Consider the following 18,206-nt stretch of genomic DNA (forward strand, 5'->3'; position numbering starts at 1 on the left):
ATTCCAGTGGGCAGCCAAATGCTCACAGTTGGAGAGTGGAGGGGATGGCATCCCATTGCAGGTCCCTTGAATCTGAAATTCAGAGGAGCAAGTGGCAGCTGCAACAAAATGTTGCAGTGTGCCATTCCATCAGCCATGCCCCTTCTCCATTCCAGTCTGCTTTGCGCCCCCACAGCCCCCCAAAACACAGCCACACTCTGCACTCTGTGGCAGCTAAGCACACTCGGATCACACTATTGGGGTGTTTCGGGAGTTTCTCCCACTTATAGACTTTTTAAAAAAAAGATTTACATGCTTCTGCAAATCTCAGGGCTCCACTTAACCTGTGGGTGCTTTGTTCATGTGTGTGGTGCTGTTTTGTTCCAGCCTTTCTCAACCTGTAGGTCCCCAGATGTTGTTGAACTACAACTCCCATCACCCCTAGCTAGCAAGGCCAGAGCTCAGGGATGATGGGACTTGTAGTCCAACAACATCTTGTAAGCAGTTTAATTATTGCATCAAGTGACAGGAAGACAGACAGCCCTCCATTCAATAGCTGTGAGCTTGTTACATTATCCAAAACATGATTTGCATGCAGTATTCCTACCAAGCAAATCCCCTGTCTCTGCTTATTTTTCTATATCCATTTGACCCCATTGTTTTCAAATTATTCCAACACCGTTTGCCATCTGTGGACACCTGAGCTTACCAACTTCCGTACGCACCGTCTATAATGGCTGAAAGAACAACTTCAAAACACTTTTTAAAAAAATCTAGTGTGAAAATGTCCAAATCCTTGATTTAGGGCCAAACCAGATGTGACTGTAAACATGTGGCTGACATACAAAGCACTAGCTGTGCATTTTATCTCCCCACCCCCAAGCAACTTGTAGCAAAACTTATCCGGTCCTGTACTCTTCTCTGCGACTGGCAGCCGATGATATGGAGAGGGGAGGAAGAATGCAGAATGCCAGAGAACAAGGCAAACTCTTCCAGATAGTATAGAAAGGAAGAGGGGGGGAGATCACCAGAGGCTGTTTTCAGCATCAGTCATGGTTTTAGTATTACATCTAATGGTGTTGTCAGGGAACTGCCATCGGAGCCAGAGGAGGAGGGAAGGCTCCAGAGCGATGCCGGAGAGGGTCCCAGCAGGAAGAGAGGCAGCCCATCTGCTGGGGAAGGAAATCAGCGTAACACCAGGGGTGAAGGGGGGGCAGATGGGGGAATCAGAGAAAAGGCTCCAGGACTCTTCAGCAGAGACTAGTGGCGAGAGCACGGGTCCTCCGCTGCCCACACCCTCCCTGCGCAGAAGACTTCCGCGCAGGGAGAGTAGGAGGAGACTTGGCGTCAAAGAACCTCTTTGCTGGAAGAAGTTTAAGAAACGCCCACTGTCGGATTCTGCCAGCGACTGAGACAGCCATGAGTGCAAGGCTGTCCGGAGAGAAAGGGTTCAACCAGGCAACCTAGCCAGGAGTGGCGGCAACTTACGCATGAGCAACCCCCTTAGAACCATTACAGGTGTCTATAGAAATTTGATAAAACAAAGTATGCTTTATGTGTATACAGTCTGCTTATTATTATTATTGTTATGTACTGAGTTCAATAGGACCCAAACTGCAGCAGTCTGATTGGTCCTAGAATAATAGGATTCAGAATGCAGCAGTCTGATTGCTCCTAGAACAATGCAGCAGTATGATTGGTTGGCAGGAACTATCCAATCATGCTCCAGATAGAAGTGAATCCACAACCTGATTGGCTTACAGTAGAATTCCGGAATTAGCCAATCATGTGCAGCCCATTGTGTAAATAATGTATATAAAGCAGATACTTTGAGGGGGACATTCATTCATTCCTCTTCACCACTATGAGCTGAATAAAGAGCATGAAATCACTTTGCGACTCTGAGTATATTTCAATTATTATTATAAACAAACAGAAGAGTGTGTTTTTTTAATTGCCCCATTTTCAGATGGACACAAGTCCTTTGTGCAGTGATCACAACACATTCTGTAAGGTAGGAGTCGTAATGAAGAATGAATGGTGTAATTAATGTCTGCTAACTGACAGACATGCTCAGTGACTGATGAAAGGGTTAAAAGAAACAGCCCATCTTGCTTTAACCTCTGGTGACAAGGACCTTTCAGCACTTGGCTTGTTCTTTGATCTCCTGCATGCCTGTTAGCTCCTATGAAGAGCATGGAGACTGTGGATTGTTAGAAGACAGAGAACATGAAACAGTGAAATAACAGTGGCATATGAAAGAAGTGATGTGCTTGCGTGCATCAGTTAAGTTGTTTGGGTGCACTTTGTCAAGCGGGTTTCCAAAAAAGGGATAATGTTCATTTAAGTCATTTCCAGATTTATTTCCATTTTGCACCTTTACAGTGTCCTTCCCTTTCAAATGCTGGCTCACACATCAGCTTTCCTCCGTGTGATTCTTCCAAAGGATTCCCAATTGCCATTGATGCCAAACTTCCCCTAAAGGGCATCGGAAGTGACTGCGGGAGTTTGGTCTCAGATAAAACAGCTGAGGGCACTCCAAGAGTCCAAAGAGATTTATTAAGAGAGAAAAGTCTCTCTCTCTCTCTCTCTCTCTCTCTCTCTCTCTCTCTCTCTGTGTGTGTGTGTGTGTGTGTGTGTGTGTAGGGAGCAGGAAGAAGACCCTCTCTAGCTTCAGATTTCACAGAGAAACATATACAAGCAACAACAGTTGGAAGCCATTTCTACAGTCCGGCTGTCACATCCACCTTGTTCATCGGGGGAAAAAAAACTGAAGGTACCATTAATAGTTGTATAGAAGATGGAATTTGGGGAGATACAGTTTGTCATAGAATCATAGACTTGTAGAGCTGGGACTCCAATCCCGTGCAATGCTGGAATCTCAGCTGAAGCAGACATGACAGATGGCCATCCAACCTCTGCTTATAAACCTCCAAGGAAGGAGAGTCCACCACCTCCCAAGGGAGTCTGTTCCACTGTCAAACAGCTCTTCCTGTCAGAAAGTTCTTCCTGATGTTTGCTGGAATCTCCTTTCTTGTAACTTGAAGCCATTGGTTTGAGTCCTACCCTCCAGAGCAACAAGCTTACTCCCTCTTCCACGTGACAGCCCTTGAGATATTCGAAGATGCCTATCATCTCTCCTCTCAGTCTCCTCCAGGGCCGTCTTTAGCAGATGCGGCGCTGGGGTGCAAAAATCCACCCAGCACCCCCAAATTACCATGGATAGTGGGAGGGGGCAAGCTGCCCACTGCCAGCCATATAGTTGGTGGGGCGCAGCTTCCATCCTAAGCCTCTGCAGGGATTGCTCTCCTCCCATGGAGGTTTGGGAAGCAATCTGCACGCCTGCCAGCCAGATGGTTGATGGGGTGCAGCTGGTGGGCATGCAGGGAAAGGAGAGGCCACCAGCAAAGCCGCGCAGCTGCCCCACTCGCTGGGGCGCCCCTAAGAGGCTGGCGCCCTGGCACAACACACCACTAAGCCCTATGGGAAAGACGGCTGTGGTCTCCTCTCTTCCAGGCTACACACTCCCAATCATTCCTCATAAGGCTTGGTTTCCAGATCCTTGGTCATGTTGGCTGCCCTCCTTTGCACATGTTCCACCTTGTCAACATCCTTGTGGCGCCCAGAACAGGTGTGGTCTGACCAAGGCAGAATATTACTTCCCTTGATTGGGACACTACATTTCTGTTGATACAGCCACTGTTCCTTGGGATTCCATCTTCTTCCACAAAGTCTCTAAGAAGGGGACACATTGCTGACTATCTCCCTGTGTTCTCTATCCTTCAAATCTTCAGAAAGGGTAGGGATCCTTGCCCATGACAATGCACCCCTCTTCCCCTTTGCATCTGGCCCCTGCAAGCTGTGTCCATGCATGTGCCTCAGAAGAGCTGGCATGATGAATGAAGACAGCAAACACAGGAACCAACCCATTCATCCTGGGCCCTTCCTTCAAACAATGTATGCCAAGGAGCCTGTCTTGTTCTTGCCACTCCTGCGGTAAGCTTTCCCACATAGAAAGAGCTGGAGATTAAAGGCTGCCTTTGCTCTTTGGCACTGCCACATTGGAGTCTGCTTTAAGTTGCTGCAAGTCTAAGTGGTGGCAGAAAGCTGCTGTACCAATTCCATCTAAAGCTTGAGAGCCCGCCTTTCCAAATGTTTGTGGCGATGTGGAGAAAGCGGAGCAAACCACACCATGAGCCACTGCACAATAATAAAACAGTTGCCATGCAGGGATCTTTTGATTTCAGCTGGCCTGGCCTAGGATATGATGATTCTGTACCCAAATCCTGGCACAGAATGAGCACTGTCTTCCACCCTTTGCTGGTGGTACAGAAGCAGTGGATTTTCAATTGCTCCTGAGCGGATGCTTGAACTGAAAGCTGTCAGTTTCCCTGGCCAACCCGAAAGTGCTCAGATCACCTGCCAATCAAGGGAGATGGAGCAGATGTTACACTGCAATTCTCATCTGACCTGAAGGGGGCTAAAGCTCTGCCATGGCTGTGGGCAGAAGATGGGCAGAAGATCATACAGGATTTCTGGATCTCAATTATCCAGTAACAAAAAAAGACCACAGTACCAGGAATTCCAATGAGGAAGAATGCTGTTGCCCTCAAGTTCTGCTTGTATCTTCCCATAGGCATCTGGTAGGATCCTATGCAAACTGGATGCTAGAGATGATGGGCCTTTGACCTGATTCAACAGGGCTCTTATGTTCTCATGCCTATTTTTAATTGACTGATCAATAGACAAGTTGCATATCTCTGAGCCTCGATGTTCCCCTGCTCTAAAATGAAACTTTATGTTTAACACTTACAGAGAAAAACCAATATTTAAGATTAAAAAGAAAATACGTGACCGTGGAATTTATTTGATACTTACCAAAAGGGTGGAAGGGAGTCCAGGGCTCTTAAATAGAGCCCAAATATAGAGAAATTTGTGTTGGTGTTTTTGGTTTTGTTTGTGTCTTGTATAAACGGGGAAAGAATATAATGTATTATGTAAATAATTTAGAATTAATATGTTTATTAATAAGTGTATTTTGTTTTTGTCTTGATGTGTGTAATTGTATATTTTGAATAAAAATGTATATATATATATATATATAAAAAAACTTTATGTTTAAGAGTGCTGGCGCAACTTGTTCATTAAGACTGTTTATCATTATTGTAATTATTATTATCTCTTGGCTGCCTTTGGGGAAATGGTTCCTCTCTCAACAGCAGTGATTCTCACCTGTAAAATATCTGCATTAATGGTTGCCTTTGACCAGGTTGTTGTGCATTCCTCCTGCCTATTTTTCATGTTTTGTTTGAATCCCTTCCCTGCTGTAACTCAGATGTAGATTTGTACTGATATAGGACGGCGATCCCAGGGTATGGCTCATGGGGTGCCTGACATAGTTAGTTCAGTTCCCTAAACTGCCAGTTTCCATCTGGCTCCACCTCCCTTCGCTTAAATCTTGTCTTGGTAGGTGTCCTTAAAAACCCGCCTCCCTGGAGTCTCTGGCCACAGGGTTTGCAATTTGAGCCCTGGACACTTGGACACATCCTAAAAGTGGACTCTGTTCGTAGAACAGATTCATTGTTAGATATATTATGCTTCCACCAACTCAGCTATTGATGCATCCTCTCCTTGTGACATTTCAAAGGTGCAGCAATGTTTCTTAGAACATTGCTTAATTCTATAATAAATCATTGCCTTTGTATCAAAGAAAAGGGAGACTAGGAGAATTTTCCAAGCTGTCTTTAAAGAATGCTTTAGGGTCATTTAAAAGAGGTAAAACATTCCAAGACAGACAAGTCCTATTGTTGCTGTTTTTTAATAATGGAAGTCTGGGACCTCAGAGGGTCAGGCAATAGGAATCATCAATCTCGTTATCCGAGAATAAAGGGTGAACATTAGTCATATTCTTTTTATAAATACGCTGTGACCAATCCTTCAAAGAAACTTCTCTTTTGGCACAAGTAAGAATGCCAGGGTGGATCTCTCTTATCTTCTGTAAGGCATACAACTTGATGGACAATTATGAAAATGTGGAGGTGCTCAGAAACAATAGCTGTGACAAAGATAGCCAAAGTACATGCAGAAACAGAGGAATTAGTCTTACAGTGCATGACAGCGAGTATCTGACTCTACTCAAAGCTACGATTCAAAGGCAGGAAGAAGACCGGGTGATATTGCACATTTATGCCGTGTCTTACAGTGCAAGCTTAATCACGTCTACTCAGAAGTAGGCCCTATTCCTTTCAGTGACTTCATTACTTCCAGGTAAGTGGGGCTAGGCTAGCAACCATCTTTGTAAACAGGGTTGTGTTGAAATTTCTCAGAAAAAAATGATTTTCTGACTAAATCCTTCATTCCACAATATGAGCTAAAAAGGGTTTCATTCTACATTGAGGGAGCCAAAATACCTCAGAGGAAGAAAGTATCAGTCCCCCCAATCTATTTGACAAATTCCCACCCACCCTAATTGTGCCACCTACAAATAGAGTAGAGAATTTGGGGGAGTTGTTTTCACTCAGCCCTAGTAAGAAACAGGTCTTTCTGCAAGTGAATGTGTGTCCCTTAGGGCTTGTCCACACTTTACTTTTGCTCGCTTCCAGGCACAGGTCCATGCTTTGAAGCTCTGAGTAATTTTAATTTTCTTTCTTTCTTTTTTGCCCTGGAGCTTTTCCCATGAAAACCCTCTCTTTAAAGCTGGAGCACGACAAATGGCAATTCTGGTTTTTCTTGGATTGCTAGTTGCTCCATGTTCAGCGTTGAAGAGCAGGTTTTCATGGAGACTGCTCTGGAGGTGGAAAAGAGCACTCAGAAATGGAGCTTTACAGCATGGCCTGTACCTGGAAAGCGATGAGGAAAGGTCAGTGTGGAGAAGCCCAGAGAGAAATGCATACACAAATATGACATAAATGAAGGAGCTTGAAAAACTGGCTATGTTGATTATGACAGGCATGTACTTAAAATACATTCAAATACACAGGATGGGAGGTGGTGCTGTAGTCTAAATGACTGAGCCTCTTGGGCTTGCTGATTGGAAGGTCGGTGGTTCAAATCCCCAAGACGGGGTGAGCTCATATTGCTCTGTCCCAGCTTCTGCCAACCTAGCAGTTCAAAAGTACACCAGTGCAAGTAGATAAACAGGTTCCACTGTGGTGGGAAGGTAAACAGCATTTCCATGCACTCTGGCTTCTGTCACGGTGTCCTGTTGCACCAGAAGCACTTTAGTCATGCTGGCCACATGACCCAGAAAAGCTGTCTGAAGACAAAAACCAGCTCCCTCAGCCTGAAGCAAGATGAGCACCGCACCCCACTGACTGGACTTAACCATCCAGGGGTCCTTTACCTTTTACCTTTTTTTTTTTAACTTCAAATAAATTAGATAAGTGTTCCATATGAAGCTGCATAGTATTGCTCTAGCTCAGAGTTGACCATAGAAGAGTGTAGGATATCCAGGCTGATATAACCAACATGCTTAACTCTAATTAATGCCAGAAAGGGTTAAGACCATAGGCTAGGTCACCCCCCTCTTACCTTGGGAGGAAGGGCTACCAAACTCTTGGTTCTCCCAGTCCACCATGTGAACCCTACCAGCAAGGAGGTCTAAACTGGAGTGCATGGCTTAAGTAAGCCATTTTTATATTTCTATACAAATAATTTAAAAACTCTCACTACTTTGGAACGTACGTTTTACTGCCCGTCTTTTCTGAATGCTGTGTGAAAAAGCACATGTATCTGAGCTTTGAAGAGTTTGTAAGAGGTTTTAACTTACCAAACATGTGGCCCTTTTCTATGCTAAGGAAAGTGGGAAGCAACTTATATTTAAAAGGTCTAACAGCCTATATTCCTACACTGTATTTTGCTGCATATTTTGTGATTTCAAATCTCTGCTAGGGCTCTCTCACCAAAGAGCAGTTGCCCCAAACCCGGATCTTCATCATCCAAGGAATTATCCTTTTAATTTTACCTAGTATTTTTCACCAAAATACTAAAAACCAATAAAGAACTTGCTGGATCGTGCCAGTGCCTTATCTAGTCCATGACTCCCATCCCTCCTGCAGTTTCTAGCAACAGGTATTCAGAGGTATATTTCTTCATGTAGGTATTTTGGCATTTATTTATAGACAGCTTTCAAGTGTTTGCCTCATATGCGGCTTTCAAGTGCATGCATCGTAATCCTTATGACAACCTTTCAAAGGAAGGTTGCCATTATTAGCCTAATGCTGGAGACTGGAGAGGGGGAAAGTGGACTGAGCCTTAGTTTGCCATATAGCAGGTTCATTACAGGAAAGGGAACTTCCTGGTTCATAAGAGTCACTCAGCCAATATGCAACACCAGGTTTTAAACTGAATGTTCTTCTTATACTATGATGAGTGGGAAATCATTGCTTCTGCTAAACTCTTACCTGCCATGACAGATGCAAACGGCTGCTGAGGATCAAAAGGACATTTCAGTCTGCCAGACTCCAAGTTGTGAGCATCAAATCTGAATGCCACATCCTGCGTATAAAGGATATTTTCATTAGTCCAGGAGCGGTCTGATTTCTAACGTAAAAGCCCATATAGGAAAAGGCAGCAAACTGAATTATATGGCTCAGATTTTCTTTGCCGTTTTCTATAGCTGCCTAATATTGCCCTTTCATGTGCTGATTTATGTTGTTGTCTCTGAAAAGCAAAGCATTAAACTGGTGATGGTGCATATATTACAAGTCAGCCAGTAGATAAATAGATAAGTCAGTGAGAGTAGATAAATAAGTACCACTGCAGCGGGAAGGTAAACGGCATTTCCATGTGCTCTGGTTTCCGTTACAGTCTCCCCTTGCACCAGAAGTGGTTTAGTCATGCTGGCCACATGACCCAGTTTGGGCAAGGGGAGAGCTGTGTAGCAATAGGATGCTCAGCAATAGCTCTGCTCATTCACAGTACAAGGTTTACACCCTGATCAATGGAGCCACAGCCCGGTCACAACATATATGTGTATTGACATGTTTATCTTCCTAAAGGCAAAGACAGGCACAGCGTAACAGGACAACTCACATAATAGTTTCCCCACAACTTTGCAGCTGAACTGACAGGCTGGTCTTGTACTTTCCACCCCCTTCAACTCAACTGCCTGACTACTACTCTTTCCTCCTGCAGTGAGGGAAAGTGAAGGAGGCACCCCACGAGCCACAGAAGTGAAAGGACCGCCCATTCCTCCATTTGCAGCAGGCTGGAGCATGGTGAGCCCGATCCTCTCACTTTGTGCTGGGATGGAAGGAAGGGAAGGAGGGAAGGGCACCACCTCTTCCTGGGCCCATGCAAAAAAACAGGACATTCTCTACAGCTGTCTCTGGCTGAGAAGGTGGTAGCTGCTGCAGGAGAAGGAAAGGCAGAGTCTCTGGAGAATGGAGGTGTTGGTGCTTAGGGAGAAGACTTGACACCTGAGCACAGAGTTCGTTTGCCGGTATGCATATCTGTGAACTGCGGCTGCTCCTCTACTTCACGACTCTCTTCACCTGAGCGGTGCCAAGAGACTGCTTTGAAAGACTAGCATGCTATCCCTCCAGGATAATGACCTCTTCAAACCTTTTACATACAAGAAAGCTTGGTTTAAAATGTGTGGGATGACTGGTGAATGATAACATAACCTTGCAAAGCAAAAACCTGAAGGGTTTGGGGTGTCCTGGAGGGCAAGGCAGTTGGTGGCAATAGCAACATGGAACTGCCATGTTCCAAAGAAGTATACCCGTTAAGATCAGCTGCAGGGAAGGAACAGCCAGGGATAGCTGCACTCTTCCTACCCACTTTGTAAGCTCCCCGGGGGCCTCTGGCTAAAACTCTAGTCTGATTCAGCTAGGTAGGTCTCACATCTGTAAGTTTTACGATAACCAAAGGCACGGCCATCTTGCTTCCATGAAATTAGACTTGGCATCGACTGCAATGGCAGAAGGCCTAGATTTTTAAAATCTCCTTGTGCTGAACTCTCTGACCCTTCTCGAGAGAGCCTTGCATAGTTTAAAACCAGGTTGTAAGCCATCTGATCACCAGCCAGAAATTTATCTTTCTACAGAATGGCCCAAGACAGCAGGTAACTGGCAGGTCTCAAAGGCTGACCAGCAGGCATGAAAAGCTCATTAGAGGAAGGAAGAACATCTTGAGATTTTTGCTTCCACAACAGGAGATTAGAGTCTCGATTTGCAACAAATCGCAAGTGTGTTGCTTGATAATTACAAAGATTAGTATAATGGTCATCTGGCCCTTTGAAACTACAGAATTAGAAAGAAAGAACTTGGCACCACAGCACAGCTTGGCTTTTGTATAGAGGAAGCCTACACTCAGCTATGAGGCTCTTGCAAGATAAATTCCTTCTCTCCCACTTTCCCCCCTTTTGTTTTTGTCTCGATGGGGTGCTGACTATGTGTCTCAGAGTCATTCCCACCATCAGAGGCAGCCTTCATTTATCTATCTATCTATTTATTTACACATTAAAAGCTTTCAGAATCTGCCCTTAAGCTAAAGGTCCCGAGGCGGAGGACCGTAAACATTCAAAATTAAGCATTAGCAACATGATGCGAAAGCAGAAACAAAATACGACACCGTTTCATTAAATGTGCAATCAATCTCAAAACAAAAACCGCACAGTGGCGGAGAACTCTCAGTTCCAGCACACCTAATGGAAGGCATGATACACCTTGCCATTCCTTTACTTAATATTAAAGGTAAAGGTAAAGGTACCCCTGCCCGTACGGGCCAGTCTTGACAGACTCTGGGGTTGTGCGCCCATCTCACTTAAGAGGCCAGGGGCCAGCGCTGTCCGGAGACACTTCCGGGTCACGTGGCCAGCGTGACATCGCTGCTCTGGCGAGCCAGAGCCGCACACGGAAACGCCGTTTACCTTCCCGCTGGTAAGCGGTCCCTATTTATCTACTTGCACCCGGAGGTGCTTTCGAGCTGCTAGGTTGGCAGGCGCTGGGACCGAGCAGCGGGAGCGCACCCCACCGCAGGGATTCGAACCGCCGACCTTTCGATCGGCAAGCCCTAGGCGCTGAGGCTTTAACCCACAGTGCCACCTGCGTCCCATTTACTTAATATTATTATTGCTCAATTTCTGTAGCATCCGTGTATAACGTACTTTGGAATGCTGATTCCATGTATCCTCTAACAAGCTCTGGGCCACATTCAACTAAAGAGTTGTGCCAGTGGGGGCTAGTGCAATGAGCCCTGAAAGTGCAGCATGACTCCCTCTCCCCAATGGAACGATCGACACAAGACTGACTTCAACCCTAAGGATGGAGAGAGGTCCAGAGAGAAACATGTTTTAGCAGACTGGAGTTGCCAATATCCAAATCCAGCTCTCTAGCCTGCCCATTTAAATGGGCCTAGTGTGCTTCCTTTCTCTGGCTACCATTCCCTGCTGGGGAAGGTCACGCAAGCCATCTGGGTTCACTGGGCCCATTGCACCATTAATCACCTGGAAAAGCCAGCCTGTGCAGAATGATATTAATCACCTTGTTTGAGCGCAGAGGTTTGCTAACGTGCAATATGCACACATCAAAAATGTGAGAACATGAGTTCTTACACGACTGGCAAAAACTTAACATTGCCCCATTGTTTGTATAAAGGGCTGTCAGATCATTTTTTATATGGCCATAGACTGTATTTTCAAGGGAATGATGGATGCGAGGGAAAGTTAGAGCCATTCCTTGTCATGCACCATTTGGGAGTGGATTAAATTACCTCTTTGTGTGTTCCAAGCTCTATGTAGCCACAGACTGGGTGGAAAGCTCCCGTACCGCAGACATAAACATGGGTCCTGTTGTAAGGCTGTAGGACTCTGATGAAGTTGGCACATTCTGTCTATTGTGGAAAGAAGGGCAGAAATTATTCATCATCATTAGCTATGCAATATTCCATTCCATTCCATTGCCAGGCCATTATACTACGTGATGCCAAGGAAGGTTTGAAACAACTTGGAGAAATGTCTGGCAGAAAGCCGGCAAACAGGGTTTATTGTTTTAAAACTAAACATTGCATAACACCCAACTTTCACACCAAACCATAGTTAAGGAAGCTGAACTGTGGCTTGGCGTCTGACTTGACAAACCATGATTTGTGATTGGGGAGTATACCAGAATCACAAATCATCATCTGAAGTGGGTTTGCAAACCGTAGTTTGAGCTAAATATAGTCTAGTGGGACATCCAAACCAATAAATTACTGCATTACTTGATGGAAGCAATGGATCTGCAGAGATGGAGCGGGAAGAGAAAGCCAATGAACAGCTCAGAATTGTTTGAGTGCTGCACATCTAAAAGCTCAAACCATGGAGCCACGGATTGGGTTCTAAATTTTTAGTGCCCGTGCTGGCTCCAGGTTTCAGAGGAAATAGATGCTGCCTTGTTCCAAGTCAGACCATTAGCTCAGCATTGTCTATGCCAGGCATAGGCAAACTCGGCCCTCCAGCTGTTTTGGGACTACAATTCCCATCATCCCTGACCACTAGTCCTGTTAGCTAGGGATGATGGGAGTTGTAGTCCCAAAACAGCTGGAGGGCCGAGTTTGCCTATACTGACAGCATTTCAGACAAAGGATATTCTCAGCCCTACCTAGAGATAATGGGGATGGAGGTTGAGACCTCTTCCCTTGGGCAAGTGTGGTTTATATATAACCTAGTCCAGGCATAGGCAAACTCTGGCCCTCCAAATGTTTGGGACTACAATTCCCATCATCCCTAGCTAACAGGACTAGTGGTCAGGGATGATGGGAATTGTAGTCCCAAACATCTGGAGGGCTGGAGTTTCCCTATGCCTGACCTAGTCCATCTCCTTTGATCTCAGGGCAGGGCACACAATTCCCATAAAGCATACTTAATGATCTATAATGTCATCATTATATACAAGAAATGACTTCATTGGGTCCCGCTCCCTGAGTGGGTCCATCTCCTCCTCGCTGAGGTCTCCACTGGCCATTTACGGGTCCTCTCTCTCTCTCTCTTCCCAGTCCTCACAACCACCCAGAAGCAAGTGGAAACTGCTGCTCTGGTGCCTCGCTCTTGCCACAGTTTGCAACCTTAGAGAAGACAAGTAAGCAGGCAGAGATGTCAAGGAGGCTCTGGGGATCAACGGTGTGGTCCCCAAAGGATGTGGTCCTCAGCAGCTGCCCAACAAAGCCTCCCATTCCCCAATGGTTTGGTATGACGTCCAAACTAAGTTACTGGGGAAGAAAATAGTCTGGTTTGGACAGGTGGAGAGAAATGGAGAAATTAAGAACAGTTGTGCCCAGAGGATTGTGGGGCTTTAGCTCAGCACGGTATGTGTTTGGCATTCAGGAGATCCATTGTTCAATTCTCATCTTCTTTAATGAAGCAACTCAGACAAGAGCAGGTTTATGTGCCTGTGATTTCTGACTGTTAGAGACCACAGCACTGGGCTAGAGGGACCAATGGTCTTCTTTTGCATAAGCCAGCAGCATGGGTTGGTTAAAACATAATATTCTGCCATCAACTAATTACTGTAATATTGATGCACAAGTCTGCTTTTGTTAATATGCTGTGCTCAAGCTGAGCTCTGCACGTTCCTAGCACAAATGGCTTTTTCAACAGGCATAAATGAAAATGGAGTAAATCCACATAATTTACAACTCTCACGGACTTCAAAGGGCTTATGCTGAATGATGAAAACCTACAAGCTCTGTTCTGTAATGAATACTCCCCCTTCAATAGGGAGCATTGCCACAGTTCTGCTTCAGTCAACGTTGTCCTTGAAGTGCCTTTATTATGTCTTGTTGTGATGGATCAGAGCATCTATTATGAAATACGCATTCAAAAAAAGAGAATGGAAGGAAACCCTGCCTTACCAAGGCTTGACTCTTGTGCATCAATCACTCTATATCAGTTGGCCTCACTTTCTTAACATCCCATCACACTTGAACATGACTAAGGAACTAGAGTTGAGCAGAGGTTTGGGGTCCTGTCCCCCCTGCCTTTATCAAAAAATAATAATTGAAGGAGGTAGTGAGGTAAAAGGGAGGATGAAAACAAGAAACCATTTTGCAGTGAGGTATATATTTCTCTATAGATCCCAGAGGGTGATAAACAATTGGTGACCTTTTACTTGATTCCTTTTTTAGAATTATCATCTATGCCAGGCATAGGCAAACTCCAGCCCTCCAGATGTTTGGGACTACACTTCCCATCATCCCTGACCGCTAGTCCTGTTAGCTAGGGATGATGGGAATTGTAGTCCCAAACATATGGAGGGCCGGAGTTTGCCTATGCCTGATCTATGCTGCCACTTTCACCAACAGAAATACAACTGGTGACCCACTGGGTCGCTCATCTTCTCGATGCGTCTCTATCTGAAGGTCACGGCGTCAGGAAGTAGGATTGCTCCACAGGGAGTGTTGGCATTAAAGACGGTGACTCCACCACCTTTCTCTTCCAAACAATGCCTCACATTGCATTCAGTGGGGTTTACTCCAAGGTAACTGGGGATAAGACTGCAGCAGAAACCAACAAACAGATTTTAAACAGTGCCCACACAACTGAAGGCAGTTTCCATCTGCGTGTACTGTACTTACCTGTGCATCTTTCCCAGCTAGTTTGCATAAATCCACCTTGTCCTTTGTTGCTGGCCAATATATCTGCAATCAATTTAGAACAGGTGTTTTAGTATCGGAAGATTTCACAATTTATATAGGTAAGGGTTTTGGTGTTGTTGTTGCTTTGCATATCTGCATTCCTGTTCCTCCTTCAAGGAACTCAAAGAAAGGTTGGGGCAAAAAAATCATTTCCAGACCTCCCTCCTTGCAGGCACAGATCTCCATGTAGAAAGGCATTCACATTAAGCTGAGCAGATACTCTTTCCCCCACTTTGCAACTGGCCTTGTAACTCATGCACAGCAGCACGCAGGATGTGACCCATTCTTCTCAGGGTTGTGTCCCACAAGTTGCTCACAAATGCAGCTGACTTCAGGACCCTCTTTTTATTTGCCTATCAGAATTTATTGTGCTTCAAGCAGTACATGTTTCAGGAACCCGCAGCGAACATGAACGGGGTCCTTCATTTTTATCCTCACAATCCCCACGCCACCACCAATGCGGGTGAAACAAAATCTCTTGTTCGAGGCAGCACAGTGAGTCTGTTCTTGAAATCTAATTCCAGTAATTTTCCATAAGCCATATTTCAAGGAAAATACAGATTACACTGACCTCCCCTCTCTAGCTCACTACTGGGGTGATGTTAATGCTTCAAAAGCTCTTATTAAGAAACTTCTTTGCAATGCTCAGATCAGAAACGGGCCTTTCCAAATGTCAAAACATCCAAGATCATTCTTTAGCTTGATTCTATAAAAGGATTTAACAGCAGTGCAGTGATAACTGATTATTCAGTAGGATAATGTCCATTGGTATTAGCTAATGTCCAGTATCATGGGAATCATCCATTAGTATTCTCCCAGGATGACCACTTGGAAGAACATCTAAACTGACTAATTAGAAACCACAGAGCCTAGGACTTGCCGATCAGAAGGTTGGTGGTTCGAATCCCCGCGACGGGGTGAGCTCCCGTTGCCCAGTCCCTGCTCCTGCCAACCTAGCAGTTCAAAAGCACATGAAAGTGCAAGTAGATAAATAGGTACTGCTCTGGCAGGAAGGTAAACGGCATTTCTGTGTGCTGCTCTGGTTCGCCAGAAGCGGCTTAGTCATGCTGGCCACATGACCTGGAAGCTGTACGCCGGCTCCCTCGGCCAATAAAGCGAGATGAGCGCAGCAACCCCAGAGTCGGCCACGACTGGACCTAATGGTCAGGGGTCCCTTTACCTTTACCTTTAATCCATGCCAAATAAACTATTAATCTACATTTTTTACAGTAATCTCTCATATTGGAGTCTTTTAACTGCTTTAAACCATCAACTGAAACTAGAAGCACATTAACAGTGTAATCAGAAATGGGATTCAGAGAAGAAGAAAAGCATCAAATCCACAACCACATATATTTGAAAGAGGTCTCCGTGTGTCTTCGGAGTGGGGAAATCTCAACTTCTTATTGCCCTGTCTTCAGGGTGCTGTTGTAAAGCGGCCAAGAATCCTGCCTCTTAGGAGAGCTGCAGGGTTTGGATGCCAAAGATCCTAAACTGCTCCCACCCTGCCCCCAAATGCCCCATTTCAGGATTTTCTGCTTGCTACCAGTGATGGAAAAACCAGCAGCAGTAGCTTTCTGTCTGCCTTGGGCAAAGCTGGACAGAACCCCCATAACTGTTGGTGCTTTTTTCTGCCAGCAGAGATCACTGGAGGGACAAGTACCGTATATGTATGCAATGCCAATCTTCTCCACCCATCACCATTGGGGTTTAAGATTGCACTATATTTTATAAGGCCAAAACCTGCAGACACTTAGACACAAATCCAATTAAAGTCAAAGGGACCTATAGCTGAGTAGACATTTATAGGTTTCCAGTGTTAATTAGTGAGATTTGATTATTCTTTTAAATTCTGTGTAGGGAGCCAGGGAAAGCCCCTCTCAAGCATTTGACACCGTAACATTGTTTTGTACTTTTCTAAACTATTAGGTGGGACGTGGGTGGCGCTGTGGTGTGAACCACTTAGCCTTGGGTTTGCTGATCAAAAGGTTGGCAGTTCGAATCCCCATGACGGAGTGAGCTCCCGTTGTTTAGTCCCAACTCCTGACAACCTGGCAGTTCAAAAGCATGTCAAAGTGCAAGTAGATAAATAGATACCATTCTGGAGGCAAGGTAAACGGCATTTCCATGCGCTGCTCTGGTTCGCCAGAAGCGGCTTAGTCTTGCTGGCCACATGACCCAGAAAAACTGTCTGCGGACAAACGCCGGCTCCCTCGGCCAGTAAAGCAACCCCAGAGTCGTCCGCGACTGGACCTAACGGTCAGGGGTCCCTTCACCTTTACCTTTTTAAACTACTGGGACTTTATATAATCCCTAGTAAATTGTTTGCATGAAGAAAATTTTAGAGATTGTTCTGAGAAACGCTTCCTTGCCAGTAGCACAGCTCCGAAGAAGTTACACAATATTCTTGCTTAATGCACAATTTCCTGTCCCCAAACAAACGTTTCTGACCCACAGTGCTCCAAAGAGCAATAGTTTGTGATGTATCCTCTCTCTGTTTGTGTCAGGTGGGAGGCCAAAGCAGCTGATGCACAAGAGAGTTCTGGGGAAATGTCTCCTCCATTTATCTCTGTGGCCAGATGTGGCTGCGGCTCCCGGAACACACAGAGCCTGAGCATTGGCAGCTGGTCAAAAGTTTGTTGCTCCTTGATAGCACACTCATTACAGCAGACGTCAAGGGCGGATCCCGCAAACAGTTCCACAGCAATAATCAGAACGCCTCCTATCCTTGCTTAGCCTCCTGAGCAGTGCGGTGTCTCATGCAACTATCTCAAGATACAGTAAATATTTCAAATGCTCTTAGATTATTATTATTATTTTCACATGATACTTAGGAAATATCCTAACCATGCTCCACCATGTCATTGTGGTAATGTCATTAACTTTGGGGAGCAATTTTGTGGGTAAGCTAGAAGCTACACAGCCCACGATATGGATAGGGGGAAACCACCTCAGGCACGGACCGTATTTGTCCTTTTCAAATTGCTCTATAAAGGAAAGCATTTCAATATTGTACAATAAATGATGTTGGTTTAGACACCGGGTTGGTCAACACTTTTCCGGGCAAACCCTCTAATTGCCTCTATGCGCATGCCTATTTCCAATAGAAACAGAAGACTCTGTATAATTCAGATTTATTTGCAGGGACTTAAACAATAAAAACATGCTTATTTGTTCAGCAGACCTAATTCCCACTTCGGATCACGGGATCCATCTTAAATATCATATGGCAGCGTTTCCAAGTCATTTAACACTCGTATCATTTGCAGGAAGGCATTTAATATTCCAATTTACTGCTTTGGTCCCCAGAGGCTACCTGTAACGGAACGTATTTTGTCAGATGACTCTGAATTCCGAGGCACACAAAGGACACGCTTGAAGCCCACACAGCTCCCCGTGTGTGCAGACGAAAGCCTGGAGCAAGGCCGGGTGGCACCCAGCCAAGGCAAACCGCGGTCAGTCTAAACACAGCGCAGCACAAACACCACATTCTGACACTTATTTGCTACTGGGGAGTACCTTTCAAGCACTGAAGTCTTTCAAGTGAGTTTGATATACACCAAGCCCAGCAGGAATGGTACATGTATCGTGACCAGGGGTGCAACTACAAA

The 18,206-nt window shown here is 45.2% G+C and overlaps 1 protein-coding gene across 1 annotated transcript in view; it reads right to left on the reverse strand.

Annotated features, from left to right (window-relative positions):
* The window catches only part of SEMA3D (semaphorin 3D), a 188,496-nt gene that overhangs the window by 85,962 nt on the left and 84,328 nt on the right, over positions 1–18,206 (reverse strand). The window contains exons 4-6 of the mRNA XM_079975171.1: positions 14,536–14,598; positions 11,695–11,814; positions 8,382–8,475 (exon numbers count right to left, since the gene is read on the reverse strand). Coding sequence (XP_079831297.1) covers positions 8,382–8,475; positions 11,695–11,814; positions 14,536–14,598 — 277 coding nt within the window. The remainder of the gene's footprint in view (positions 1–8,381; positions 8,476–11,694; positions 11,815–14,535; positions 14,599–18,206) is intronic.

The sequence above is a fragment of the Podarcis cretensis genome (assembly GCF_951804945.1).
Source record: "Podarcis cretensis genome assembly, chromosome: 5".
NCBI classification, from domain to species: Eukaryota; Metazoa; Chordata; class Lepidosauria; order Squamata; family Lacertidae; genus Podarcis; species Podarcis cretensis.